This window comes from Leuresthes tenuis, unplaced genomic scaffold (assembly GCF_036924035.1).
Source record: "Leuresthes tenuis unplaced genomic scaffold, fLeuTen1.0.hap1 SCAF_2, whole genome shotgun sequence".
In the NCBI taxonomy this organism is placed as follows: domain Eukaryota; kingdom Metazoa; phylum Chordata; class Actinopteri; order Atheriniformes; family Atherinopsidae; genus Leuresthes; species Leuresthes tenuis.
The window spans coordinates 35,673,335-35,687,863 of record NW_027325356.1 but is presented as its reverse complement, the minus strand read 5'-3'; the positions used below and the strand labels follow the sequence as shown (position 1 = coordinate 35,687,863).

General features: G+C 40.2%; 1 protein-coding gene across 1 annotated transcript in view; it reads left to right on the top strand.

The window, feature by feature from the left end:
* Window positions 1-1,452: 1,452 nt before the first annotated feature.
* The window catches only part of LOC140302177 (neural-cadherin-like), a 216,499-nt gene continuing 203,422 nt past the window's right edge, over window positions 1,453-14,529 (top strand). The window contains exons 1-3 of the mRNA XM_072380982.1: window positions 1,453-1,627; window positions 5,694-5,919; window positions 8,521-8,725. Coding sequence (XP_072237083.1) covers window positions 1,501-1,627; window positions 5,694-5,919; window positions 8,521-8,725 — 558 coding nt within the window. The 5' untranslated portion in view covers window positions 1,453-1,500. The remainder of the gene's footprint in view (window positions 1,628-5,693; window positions 5,920-8,520; window positions 8,726-14,529) is intronic.

The window sequence follows — 14,529 nt, the reverse complement described above, 5'->3', positions numbered from 1 at the left end:
TCCAAAATTTTAATACCCTGCTTAAACCACCTTGTGGGCATTTGTGACACAGCACTTGAATGGTTTAGAGGGCTCAGTTCTAGAGCTACTGTTTTTCCCCCCTGTATTTATTGCCACTTGGTTCCAACCTTAGAAGGCATGGAATTGCATTTCACTGCTAATGCTGATGATTGTCAGGTGTACTTGGCCTTAAAGCAAAATGGTTTTTTCTCAATTAAATTTCTCTTGGATTTTTTGGAGGACATTAAAGCATGGTTGGGCTTAAACTTTTTTTAATTTGAATGAAAAGAAAACAAAGGTCATGGTGTTTGGACCAAGTGGCCCCTGTGAGTCCAACTCTGTTGGTTTGAGACCCCTGACAACATATTTTAAACCAACTGTTATCAATCTGGGTTTTAAATTGGACAGTGATTTTAAATTGGACAGCCAAATTAGAGCTGAGTCAGATGAGTTGGCTCGGGCATCTGGTTAGGATGCCTCCTGGACACCTCCCTGGTGAGATGTTCTGGGCACGTCCCACTGGGAGGAGACCCCGGGGAAGACCCAGGACACGTTGGAGAGACTATGTCTCTCAGCTGGCCTGGGAACGCTTCGAGGTCCCCCCAGAAGAGCTGGAGGAAGTAGCTGGGGACAGGGACGTCTGGGTTTCTCTGCTCAAGCTGTTGCCCCCACGACGTGAGAAATGGATGAATGGATGGATGGATGGATGGATGGATGGACGGATGGATGGAAATTAGAGCTGTTGTTGAGTCCTGTTTTTATCATTTAAGGCGGTTGGCAAAAGTGGAGTCTTTTTTTTCAAAGCAGCAATTTGAAACAGTGATCCATGCGTTCATTTCATCCTCTTTGGATCACTGTAATTAACTTTCTGTCACTCCTATCTCTGCTTAACTCCACTGGCTGCCTGTATATTCATATATTCTGTATGGAGTTCATTTAAAATGATTGTATTTGTTTTAAAATGTTTAAACTGTCTGAGCTGACCAGCTGCTTCTGCAGGGTACCAAGATCCAGGAGGAAGCTCAGAGGGGACAGGGGCTTCTCTATTGTTGCTCCCCAACTGTGGAATAACCTGCCCTTGCACATTAGAGTGTTTAGTTATATTCCTCTGTTAGAACAAGCAAAACACCTCAGCTCAGCAGCAATGGACTGCTGCTGGCAGAGTAAGGTAGAAACTATTGATTGGGAGATATTTATGATTTTAAAAATAGTGTAGCACTTGCAATGTCACTGTATGCCACATATAATGACAATAAAAGTTTTAAAATATTCAAATTTTAATCAGATGAAACAGAATAGGCTGTATTAAAATGAGGGTGCTCCTTATATTTACGTTTACTCCCCTTCCCCCATAAAAAGCTTTAATTTGTTTGTCAGCCAGCACAATCAACCCTCTAAAAATGTCCCTCTTCTTTCCTTTGCTTCCCAGGATCAGAGTGGTACTTGGTCAGAGTGGAGTTGACTGTGACTGATGTAAATGATAACATCCCAGAGTGGCACATGGTTCCTGCTCCCTACCTTGCGGTGGTTTTACCTGATGCTCCTGCTGGTTCGTTGGTGTACAAACTCTACGCTCAGGATGGGGACGAAGGCAACAATGGCGAAGTGGAGTACTTTCTCTCAGATGGTAGGTTGTTTCTCTTTATGTCCTGCATGTTCAAAAATGAAGCCCTTCTGCTATGTCAAATCAAAATGCTTGCAATAGTTTAAAACAGTATTTTAAATTTAAAGCTTTGACATGTCAGACATTTTTTTTAGCTCTAGACTTTGAAGCACAGAATATTTACAAGCAATCGGTGAATAACTTTTCAGGTTTAATTAGTGTGACATAGTGGTCAGGATGGCTAACATCAGTCCTAATATTTCCAGTGAGACACGGTCAAATCTCGTCAAGTCTTTGTTACTTGAAATAAGCAGCTGCAGTTCCAGTATTTTATACACATGCAATTTTCTGCCTTGAAACCATTCTTTTCTCCACTATGCAATAATTGCTTTTCTTATTGTCTGCCATGTAATGATATTCTGTGCCTGAAGATGATCTTCCAATTTTCCTCCTGAAGATGCATGAGTATAAACTGACAAGAAAGAATGACATAGACATTGATGTTGGTGTCTAGAGTAAAAGTGTATGTATTACGTCCCTGTGTCAGCGGGAAATGGTCCGATGGTCAAGGACAACATTGTCGGTCATTTTTACACTTATAAACTACACATTGGTCTGCATCACCCATCTCAGACTGAAGAACAGGCACTCACTGAGACATGGGCAAAAGCATTAATGATGACACGATTCAATCGCTAAGTACGAGCTCCATACAATCTTCGCCCCATTCAGAGTGAATGGCTGGGATCCGTCTAACTCTGGATTCACACCAAACGCAAAGTGAGCGACGGAAGTGGCCAGTTGCCATTAATTTCCAATGTACGAGAGCGAAGAGGTGCGGCAAAAGTGAACGTGGCGGTACGGTGGCTGAGAAGTGCAAAACACATTTACGGTTAAAAAAACACTTTTACAAATTGTAAGTTTTTTTATATGAATTTGTTTCCTAAAATGTAATGTTTCTTAAATGTCTTTTTTTTATTATCATTATTATTTGTTAATGTGTTTTTTTTTTTTTTTTTTTTTTTTTTAATTGTAAAAGTGTTTTGCACTTCTCAGCCACATACTTAAGGCCCCGATGAGTGCTCGCTACTCTCCGCGGCAAATTCAAAATGGCGATATTCGTGACAGATTTTGGAATCCGGCGCACACATAAAGTGCACCGGATTACATGGCACATGCCCGTTTTTTATGAAAAAATTAAGGCTTTTAGGTGCGCCTTATGGTGCGGAAAATACGTTAGTTATCTTCAACCCGGAGCAAAGCTTGCTTGGGAGAGGTGCACACACTTAAGATGAATAACCAATGCCAAGTTTGGTTTTTATTATTGCAACATAATTTTAGACATATTTCTGCATGAAAGTGCTGTATATTTTCTGAGTTTTAATAAACCTGTTTGCCATTTGCATTTGTTTTTGTCATTTATGCAGCTAAATAAATTATATATATATTTATATGTATATTTATTTTCATAGTTGTACAATAGATGCAAGTTTTTGCTCATCTTAATTTGTCCTACAGTATGAGAAAAAAAACAAGTTGGCATATTTTGTAGAATTTGATTATTGTTAGCTTCCAAAATGAGGAAGTTGCAGGTTGGCTTGTTTAATGCAGCAAATGGTTCAGTATTAGCAGGTATTGCTGACAAAAACAGAGCTGTCAGTCTCCTCCTGTTGCACAATGTTATCAGTTTTGAATTTGTTTTGCACTGTGTATGCTATCTGGGAAAATGGTTGTGACAGGTGGAGTATGTCATGAGACAGACTTCAATCTTTCTGTCCTTTTATCATCTTATCAGTATTCCTGATCATGGCAATGTCTTGTTAGATCCACTTGTGTGTTGCACATGATAGATTAAACTAAATATATAAAATTGGATAAACAGCATGGTAAATCTGACCCAACCTGGTGCCACATGCATTAAAGGGGAACACCTTTTTAAACCTAGACCTTATTTCTGGCATGAAATATGTTCATCTACTCACCGAGAACAGTTTGGCGAAAGTCGGCATCCTTCGTCAGATATTTAGATAACTCGCGATCGACGTATATCCATATAATGGAGTGAACAGGGCAGGGACGATGCAGCTTCTAAATAAGGCATTATTTGTCTTTATATCACCAATACTTTAAGACAAATATATGAACGAACGTGTACTATAGCTTTGTTAGCACATAACTACTGTTATGTGGCTACTTGCAGCTATAGGAGAGCTAACGGAGGGAATTCTACACACACCTCTACTGGGACGACTTCATCGTGTCACAGGGTGACTGCCAAAACACAGATAGGACTCAATAGCAGATTCAAATTCAAAGAGAGTTTATTTTACACAAAGGGAGACTAGAAAAGGTGCTGAATCTGTGTCCTGGGGTAACGCTGGAGAAAACAGGTATCACAAGGGTCCGGAGCGGCTGGAGCACTTGGTGACGACAGGTTGACGAGTATGAAAATCCAAGTGGAAGAATGTCCCAAACAGTATGGTGAGATTGCCTTACTTTGGTCTGAGGAAACTGCGGCAGGAGGGAGAGGTAGTCCAGAGTAGCGGTGGGTGAGCAGGCAGGGGTTGAGGCAGATCCAGAGGGCCGAGAGATATGAGGAATGCGAAGAGAACAAGGGAATCCATAAGACTCAGGAGGACGAGGCAGAACTGAGGCTGGGACGAGGAGACAAGGTAAGGTTAATAATATATTCCTTTAGAACTGGAAACACTCAGGATAGAGCTGGCCAAGTTACCACAGAGATAGCAAAACAATCTGGCGAAGACTGGTGCTCCTGCTGCTCCTTAAGAAGGGCTCTTGATTTTGGTAGATGTGCCACAGGTGTGTCAGCAGGAGCCACCAGACTCCACCCAGGTAACCGGCCCAGTAAACCTGCTCACCCAGCCTGAAACTCAAAATACACCTCCAGACCAAGTCAGATCATGACACACCGACACGCATGGCTGCAGCACAGCTCATTCACTCAGGTAAGAACGTCCATCTTACTCAAAGTCGTCGTTCACATTGTCAAAATTTGATAAATATCCTGCCATGTTGCACAAAACTGGCAGTAGCAAACTCTGTGTGAAGTTAGCCAACTGTCACAGAGAAAGGAGTAAATAAACTAATCCAGGGGGGCGTGTGGATGAAGTGGTCCCAGTGCCTGTGTAGAAATCCCTCCGTTAGCTCTCCCTTAAGCGCAAGTAGCCACATAACTGTAGCGATGCGCTAACAGAGCTATAGTACACGTTTGTTCATTCATTCATCTTGAAGTATTGGTGTAATAAAGACAGATAAAGCCTTATTTAGAGGCTGCATCATCCCTGCCCTGTTCACTCCATTATATGGATATACGCTGATCGCGAGTTATCTAAATATCTTACGAAGGACGCCGACTTTCGCCAAACTGTTCTCGGTGAGTATTTCATGCCAGAAATAAGGTCTAGGTTTAAAAATACCGGAGTTCCCCTTTAAGCTCTGTGTAGATTCATGTCTAAAACTATGTGTCTATACAGAGGGAAAAATGTAAACAACTGGTCTGACTGCCAGTTTTAAAGTATTTTCATTTTACACATGTACACAAACACTTTTTTCTTCCACTACCAAACAAATGTATACTATTATGACCCTTCAGGGGTTATAACAATACACTCCCTGGAATAATTAACCATGAATTACTAGACATAGCAATGTAAACAAGAACAACAAAAGGGACTCTCCCTTGGAGGTAAAAAAGAGACATTTGTTAACAAAATTGGCTTCTTTGGTAAACAGTAACAGAGGCTGTTAGCTCAGAACATATATTTAATTTATACCTCACTATAGCAGATAAAACTGTGAAAATACTTGTGTGCACAGAAATATATGTGAAGTACATACACTCGCAACACCTTTTTTTTTTTAATTAGTGCTCATGCTTTCATGAAAAGTGATTTAAAAAAAAATTGTTTTCATGTTTGGAACCTGTTCCAAACTACAGATATAAAACATTAATCTGAACCCACACCTCCAGTAAGTTACACTGGTTTATCTAGTCATTGTTATTTTGATGTCTTTTCTTTCTTTTCTTTTGTGTTTTTTTCCTGTATTTTGATCATCAAATTATCTGCAGGCGGTGATGGGCGCTTTGAAGTGGACAGGAAGAGTGGCCAGGTCCGAACTACAGGCCTTCCTCTGCAGCGGGACAGGGAATACCTGCTGACAGTGGTGGCTGCCGACCGGCTAGGTAGTCGTAGTGCCCCTGCTGTCGTCTCTGTGGTTGCTGGAGCCCGGCCGCCACAATTTAACAACGCTTCCTTCACCATTGCCATACCAGAAAACACCCCTGAAGGACAGCAGTAAGTTACACACATGTAATGATTTTCTATTCTAAACATGCATGGCCAGCGCTTTATCTGCCTCCGACTCACATCTGTGCACATTTACAAAAATCTCCCACACGTTGCCTGTCTACCTTGACATTCAAACTGACATCACTTTTATATGTTCTCTCATCTGAGAACTCCTCTTCTAACTCTTCTAACACATCTAACCTGTATTTACCTTTCACCTCTGTACTGTTCTGTAAGTTCTGTTCTGTTCTGTACCCCTGTTCTGTACTCATACTCTATCATTTATGTAGACTGAAATAGATTTAGCACTTAATGCTTGAATGCTTTTTCTCACTTGTAAGTCCCTTGGTATAAAAAGAATCTGCTAAATGACAGCCTGATAATGTTCATTGCCTCAGTTCCTAACATACAAATTTATTATAGCCATACAAGATACATGCATTTATTTAGGTGTCTGTCTGTGAGTATAGATCTTTGTTATACAGACTCCTGAATTTATTTCAACAGTGACACATTTAGCCCATGTGTATATGCAGCAAAATGATAGAGCTTCTTAAAAGAATTGAGTAATTTAGCAATCTTCTGTATTTTTATCAGAGAGATTCCCGACAGAAGATCTAACAGCCTCTGGTGTGAATGGGGCTCCAACTTAACATAATTTTTAATGTCGTTGTAGATGTTACAGGCAATGTTACTATCATCCATCCATCCATTTCCTATACCGTCAATCCGTCAGTCGGGTAGCGGGTGGGCTGGAGCCTATCCCAGCAGTCATTGGGCGAAAGGCGGGGTACACCCTGGACAGGTCACCAGTCCATCACAGGGCCACATAGAGACAAACGAGACAAACAACCATGCACACTCACACTCACTCCTACGGACAATTTAGAGATGTTGCTATCATGAAATTAGGATTTTATCTGTAGTGCATTAACTAAGTATTGACAAACAGAAACCAGTTTTGTTAGATATGTGTGTGGTTAAAATTAATGCCATTTGTGTATTTACATACATATCAAGCAATCTTGAAATTAACGCAGTGGTCACAAATAGTTTGCGTATCTCCAGGAAAGAGACACTAGAACAGCAACAGATTATTATTTGGAAAACGTAACGGGGCCTGAATGCAACACAGCCAGATGTGATGTACATTGGTCCAACAAGCAACGATTTGGTGAGGATGCATGTGGAGATACATGTCAGATTGCACAGCAGACTTACTTGGATTGCCAGATGAAGAAAGATGCCCTCCCTGAAATCAGACATATGGAAGAATAATCCAACAGTTTTACATTGTTAAACGTTTTATTGGGCTCCATCATTCAGCTGAAGAATGCACAGGGAGCATCTGCCTTTTATAGTTATAGGGTTGTTATTCAAAAAATGTACGACATCCTAGTTGATTGCAGTTCTATCTTTAGTGTCTGTCTGTCAGAAAATGGTTCTCACCACTTTAAGACAGTGACAAGGGATTTTATCATGGCTGATACTATCTATTGATACCATCTATACACATTGATATTGGTTCCCTTTTTATAATTTTTGCAGACTGGTGCAAAACCAAGATTAAATGATTAGAAAAGATTCAGGTTTAATTTTCCCTTGTTTGTTGATGGTGATAGTGACTTTTCCGACTTCGGCTTTCCATTGACATATATGTGGCTAAATCTATAGAATTACTCAGGAACACAAATTAAAAGTGCTAACAATCAACATGTGGTGGTGGAGTGTGCTTTTGCTCAGCTGCAGAGGTGGGGCACGTTAGTTCAGCGAGCAATGCAAGGTGGAGTTGATTAACTCAGCAGCTGCACATGATCTAATCAGGCTCTCCTATCGTAAGCAGTAGCCCACTGAGGCCCAGGAACCTGGCAGAACCAGTCACCCGGCTGTTCTTATTACTGAAAACTTTTCAGGTTTTGTTAGATGCTGCATTAACAAAAAAATATATATTTGTTGCTCCAGTCTGCTTAGCTCAGGATTGAGAGAAGCCATCACTAACAGCATTCACTGTTAAGCTGTGCTAATTGTATCCTGGAATGATACAGACACACAATCACACACACACACACACATACAAAAACCTTCAGTTCTAATGGAAGTCATACTGTTGGCTTTATCCCACTCTATCTGATAAACCAGTAAAATGGACATCCCTTTTTTTTATGCTGATTTCATTGGTAAAAGTGTATCACAATTTTTCTAATTGTCTGATTCAGTGTTTCCCAATCCTGGTCCTCAAGGCACAGTGCCCCTGCATGTTTTCCATGTTTGCCTGCTCCAGCACACCTGATTCAAATGAATGGGTCAGGCCTTTTGGACGACCCATTTATTTGAATCAGATGTGCTGGTGCAGGGAAAACTGGTCTAACTGTATATTGAGACAGTAGCTCATAGTTTAGCTTTTTAATGGCTGAATGCCACGGCTCCACTTAATTTTCTTGAGCCACACACACAGGAGAGAGACACTGCAGGTAATTCCTCTGTACACCGCTAATATCAAATTATATTTGGAAAATGTCTCTTTAATATTGTGTACTCATCTACAGAAATCCCATTACAAGTATTGCACACTTACTGTATGCTTTTTTTTTCTCCATGTCTCCCCAGCTTCTTGGTGACACGTGCTGTATCCTTCCAGGAGAAACCAATCACCTACAGCCTCCTCATCAACCCCAGCAGTCTCTTCTCAATTTCAGCAGAGATGGGTGAAATCAGCCTGACCCGCTCTATCGACTACGAGAGTGACCAACATCGCTACTTGCTGCTGGTGCGAGCCAGCGAAGGCCAGGAAAGCCTGAGCAGTGCAGCAGAGGTTTGTGTGTTTGATCTGAATTCCAAGTCACATTCCCACTGCCAAATGCACTGGTTGGTTTTGATGCTGCAAACATTAAGGACACGACAAGGTTGCTTCAACAACTCTTACAAAGTCTGTACTCAGTACTGAAGTTAATGTACGACAGATTTTCGAATCCTTTTAGGTCTACTACCAACAGAAAAATATAATTTAGCTTGTTTTGCAGGCTGTATGGCTGCCTTTTATCTACTGGATCTCAAGTTACTGACACATATTTGGCTGACATTGTAAACATGGTGCATTGACTTAGTTGTAAGTCAGTTCCTTAATTGCTGTGAGCAGTTATGATACATAAGAGAACTTTCACACATGGTTTCAAAATCTCATATTATTCTTAAATGTCAGTGTACTAAATTTGCTTTTAGATTGCGTAAAAACTGGTAGGTTTAGATGAATGGATATCATATTATATCAAACATAGCCGTTAAAGTAGTCGCCTGCTTAGAGGCCTCCAGAATAAGCTCTTCTTGGTGGAGACATGAGATTCTATCAGTTAGGGAGACAACATAAGATCTCTGTGGCTGATTTTTTTAAATTTTTTTTTTAAAAGCTTGGTCAAAAAGTTCTAAATGATAAAAGCAAAAAAAAAAAAAAAAACATTAGATATTGTTGCAGTTTCAGATCCGTTTGTGTCACAACATTGGGCATTAGCTTTTGTGGATGTTGCTCTCTGTGTGCCCTGCTAGTTTATTAGATTTTTTTAAAAGGGTATTAAAATCTTCAGCTTGATGTTATAAATCACGGGGGTTGGCTATTGTTTGTAAGCTCAACATTCAGACTTTTCGTTCCAGCCTCAAAGTGCCAGAGACCAGCAGACTGTCTGAGCAAACTGAGGAGGGAGAGTAAAAGGGCGCATGAGAACTAAGCACTTCATCTGCCAGCTGTTTCACAGTGGTTACCTCCAGTCAGCCAAGCTTTAGAGATGCACATATACTGACACAGAGCAAACAGACAAATAGACCTCTTACTTGAGAGAGGGTTGTCCAAGTGTGGGAGGGTGTGCTGTATTGTGAAAGCAATGTTACTTTAAGTCAGTGAATAAATATGCAGAATCACGCAGATGTTAAAGTGATATGTTGCATTCAATATGAAATATTGCATGGAGATGGTAGAGACATTATTAGTGGATTTCCTTTACAGGATTTGGTGGTTGCTTCCTTTGAGAAGGAACATACCCTCTGCTCCTTTTTTATGAGTAGCATTCGTATTTGGTGTCCCCTTGTTCTCTACAATGCTTGATTGCCTCTATAACCTCACATTTAGAGATTAACTTTTGCTGATTGTCACATTTTCTTGAATGTCAATAAATGTCCTCTTCTTTATGACAGTTGCATTATATGCTGTGTTATATCAAATACCGGCTTCTTCCCCTACACTTTGTAAATTGCTATCGGCTGGTGGCTATGAACCCAAAGCTTAAAGGCTGAATGCTGGCAATGCCTCGTAAACAGCAAAATAAGAGCATTTCAGTTTCAAGGACAGATCAAATGAAAGGTTGACACTAAATTATCAGTGTACAAATATCTGTAATAAAAGTTTGTGGTACACATAATCGGAAGAAAGTTTAGGAATTAGATTCCAGTGCTGTATCAAGGCGGAATGTAACATGATGGATGATAGGAAAGACGCTGGTGGTGGGCTTCTGTTGAGGCTCCATCTTTGGAAAGTGGAGTGGGAGGATATGGGATGTGTGAAATACAGTCTAGAAGGAGAATGACAATAGAAAAACAATAGTTAATTGCAGTGTTCTTCATTATACAATATATCTTGCGATATAGTACAGCTGTATACCAGATGCTCACCCAGAAATGACTAAAAAGTGAGTTTCAGATGTTCTTAATGGCATTTTAGTTTATTTTCTTAAAAACAATACAATGGAAAATGGGAATTATCCTGCACTAATCTAGAATCCAATCAAATATAAAATGTTGAAGTCTACTGAGGGGATAAAAGAATATTTCAGTGCCCTCTTCACTCACTGTTTCTATAATACATTTGTAATTATGCAGGGTTAACAGCACTCCGCTTTCTGCCTGAAAAAAAAGGCAACTGTATATGTTCACTTTTAAAAGTGCAACCATTGACTTCAGTGAAACCCTAATAGACTTGTCTGGGTAGAATGACTGCTCTGGGACTCCCTATGACTCACTCGTGTTGTCAAGAAGTGAGATAGAACAGAGGCTGAAAGCTGCAGGCGTTGAAACATCTGGTCTGGTTTCCATCATTAGTGTGGCCCGAGGCTAAAACATGTCCTGCTGAACTGATCTGCCCTCAACTGCTCCTCTCTACAGAGAACAAGAAGCCAGTGTAGAGAAGGAGAAAAGACAGAAAGATAGTCAGACAGAGGACATCAAGTAGTTTGTATGTGCTCTTGTTTTCCTGTTTTTGCTAACCAACCTAATTTATCCTATACTTCATTGAATTTTCTTGAAATTATGCCTTTTGATTTTGTTTGCTTGGCTTTAGGAAAAAATTTAATTATGCAAATTCCTTTCATATGACGACTGTAAGCATACAGTATGTGTGAGTTATTCACTATTTAAGATATGGAGGACTTCTCATTAGATAAGATATCAAAGATATAAAAAGTCTACTTTAAAAAAAAAAACGTTTGGCTTAGTTGTTTCATGTAACGGGAAACAGAGAGGACCCGGAAATTCATCCACACACAGGAGTAGTTTTAGAGAAAACAGTTTTATTTGTACTGAGGGTTGATGATTAGTGGTGGGTAGAGAGTTTTGGGGTTGCAGCCACAACTTGAGGGAAGGAGAGAAGATAATGAGTCCAGAGGCAGGGTCAAAACGAAGCAATGGTCAAAACACAGGTAGGCAGATGTCAGGTACTTAACACAAGGGTCGGTGGTCCAAAGACAGAGCGTGGGTCGATATCCAGAATTCCAGTGAGGTCAGAGAAGTCCGTCGTGGGCAAGGCAGGAAGAATAATTTGGGGATGTAGATAGAATGTTGGATTTCACTTGGCATATGGCTGATGATAATCTGGCAGGGACGCAGAGAGTGGAGAGAGCTTAAGTAGAGCTATGAACAGGTGAGCAATTAGGCAGCACCCAGGTGGGCTGGAAGAGGCTGATTAGAGAGTGCAGCTATGGCATAGCAGAGAGGTGAAACGGGACAGTTTCTATAATCTTGAATTTTTTGAAGATATGATAGAGATGCACTCAAATTCATTGAAAGATATTTATTTATCATCACTATTTTTAAGAACTGAATAGCTAATTTACTTTTGTGTAGAATTATCACCATGCAAAATAATTTACGTATTTCTTATTTATTTATTTTTTTGTCTTCTATTGAAAATTATACCCCCCTAATGTCCTTGATAAAACTGATTGAATTTTTGTCTTATTATGGCTCACTTCCAGCAGTTTGTCTGAGTGTAGCATGAAACTAGATTCTGGTGACACAACATTTGAGAAGTATTTCTTGCTCTGTATGGGCTCAGGGAACATATCACATTTCTAAAAAAAACCCTGTGAGGCTGAGGGAGCTTGCTGGTCTCCCTGATTTGCCTCTTGGTTAAAGGGTTTTCTGAACCATAATCTTTGATTAACCTGGGCCCACAGAGGCAGCAAGCTGGGGGATTTGACTGGGGCAGCTGACATGACTCCCAGGTCTCTGCATACCTTCTAATCTGCTGAAGTGCAGCCATTGGTCAGCCACAATGTGGAACTTATCTGATATCACACTGTCTGGGGCAACTTGATCCAAAAACTCTGACTGATATTCTAGTAGTAGTTAGGTGGCATTGCGGGCCCTTATTATTGTTATTTCAACAAATTTGTAATCCTTAGCAAGGGAGGGCTGTAGCCCTTCTTGCAAAGTTTGTTTATAGGGAGGTCATACCAGCCGCTGGCTGTATGCAAGCAAGGACTCAAATAGTGGTAGGATCTATATACCTTTAGGCTAAATATCCTCACAACCAAATACTGACCTTTCTTTGAGGGGATTCAGAGCAAATAATCGTTCAAGCAATTCACCTTTCAAGCAAGGTCAATGAGAATGAATTGGAGAAGGTTGTAATGCTGCTGTTTTGGCTTTGGCAGCACTTTTCTTTCATATTCCTTGTCAAGCCAAGGAATCCATAGTTTGCCAGCAACTTGTTTTCACTAACCCTAAAGACAGATGGGACAGGCTAGCTGGAGTGGTGCCTCACTTGTCTCACGTTGCTTGCTCTAGTTTTAGGCAACGGTGGTTTTGCTGCTGAGCCAGATGGAAAGAACTGGAGATCATTCTCTCCCTCGCAGAGCTGTTGGAACTGTCATCAACTCCTGTCAACTTAACTCATAAACTGTCATCAAAGGTTTTAGTTGCTGGCTTCCCATTCTGCTTCAAGCATGGCAATAGTGTCAGGTTAGAGTGAGCTGGAGTTGGAGTGGTCATATCAGCACAGGTACATGACACAGAGGGTCCTGTTAGCGAAGAGTCCTTTTGAGATAGATAGCCAGATTATTCTGCAAAATCTTACATGTGCAGATATACAACGATTGCTGGGGATTGATTATGGTGTTGGGAGGCTGTGAAGTCAATATGCAGCAGGTTAACCAGCTATGGCTTGATGGATTCATTTGCAGTAGCTTTGATACTCAGCTAGAAGGTGCACCAGCTTTTATTGCTAACGTGTTTGCTTGCTGGCTGCAGCTAACTGACATTTATTCATTCATGCATTTCCTGTACCCTCTTTGTCCTGTGCTAACTGGGATGCCTATAGTATTTTAGTTTTTCTAACATATCTCATCAAACCTCTGGGAATAATATCTAGTAAAAACAAAGAAGAAGGAAAATATACATGTCATGGAAAAGTTCTGGTTTTATTTCAGTGTTTCTGCTCCTTAGAAATATAGTTACCTTTTCAGTGTTTAGACCAGGAAATAGTACTGAACCCTACGACATGTTGTTTAACCAATAACTGCACATCCTAAAGGGCCAAAAGCAACATAGGATATGTAAAATTAATGATTTGCTTAAGTGCAAAGAAGGTTTGCTATGGACTGTCTGGATAGAATTCCACAGTAACTCCTTCAAGAAAGGCAAATGTGCAGCAGTCCGCGACTTCCATTGATGCGTTCATGTGGGAAGAAAACACTGAAAACACAGCTGAAGGCTGATTTCCAAATTTAGCAGGATAAAAACAGATTCAGGATTAAATATGCACTGTCTCAGACTGTTGAATCTAAAGATAATAAAAGTAACATTAAGGGTCACTATGTGGGATTCTGTTTGCAGTACAACATTTAATTAAGACGCTTTGTCTAACCTGTCAAAAGTGTAAACAAGACACACTTCAGATAACTCCAGATTCTTTAGCCCTAATTTTCTCATATTTTTTATTTTAATCTGTCCATTACTGGTTCCTTTTTCATTTATTTTAAAGAGCCCAGTTTTTTGCTAACTGCAGTGTAAACACAGGTCTGAAGATCTTTTTTTCTTCTTCTTCTTCTTATTATTATTCAATGAATACTCTTATATGCAACAACAACTGAGCCAAAATACATGGTGAGGTGTATCAAACATTATTTGTGATGGTCTCAGTAAAAAAGTTGCTATTTGCATTATCCTCTAAAGTTCGTCACTTTTAATCGGCTGTGGCTCAAACCTGTTCTCTTACCCTGGCATTTGCCCTCAGAAGCGTTCATAAAAAATTGGAGCCACACACTGAAAACAGCAGAATACATTAAATTTTGAAGTACATATTTTGTTTGTTGTAAGCTGTTATAGAATTCAGCTGTGCTGTGATTTGATATACTG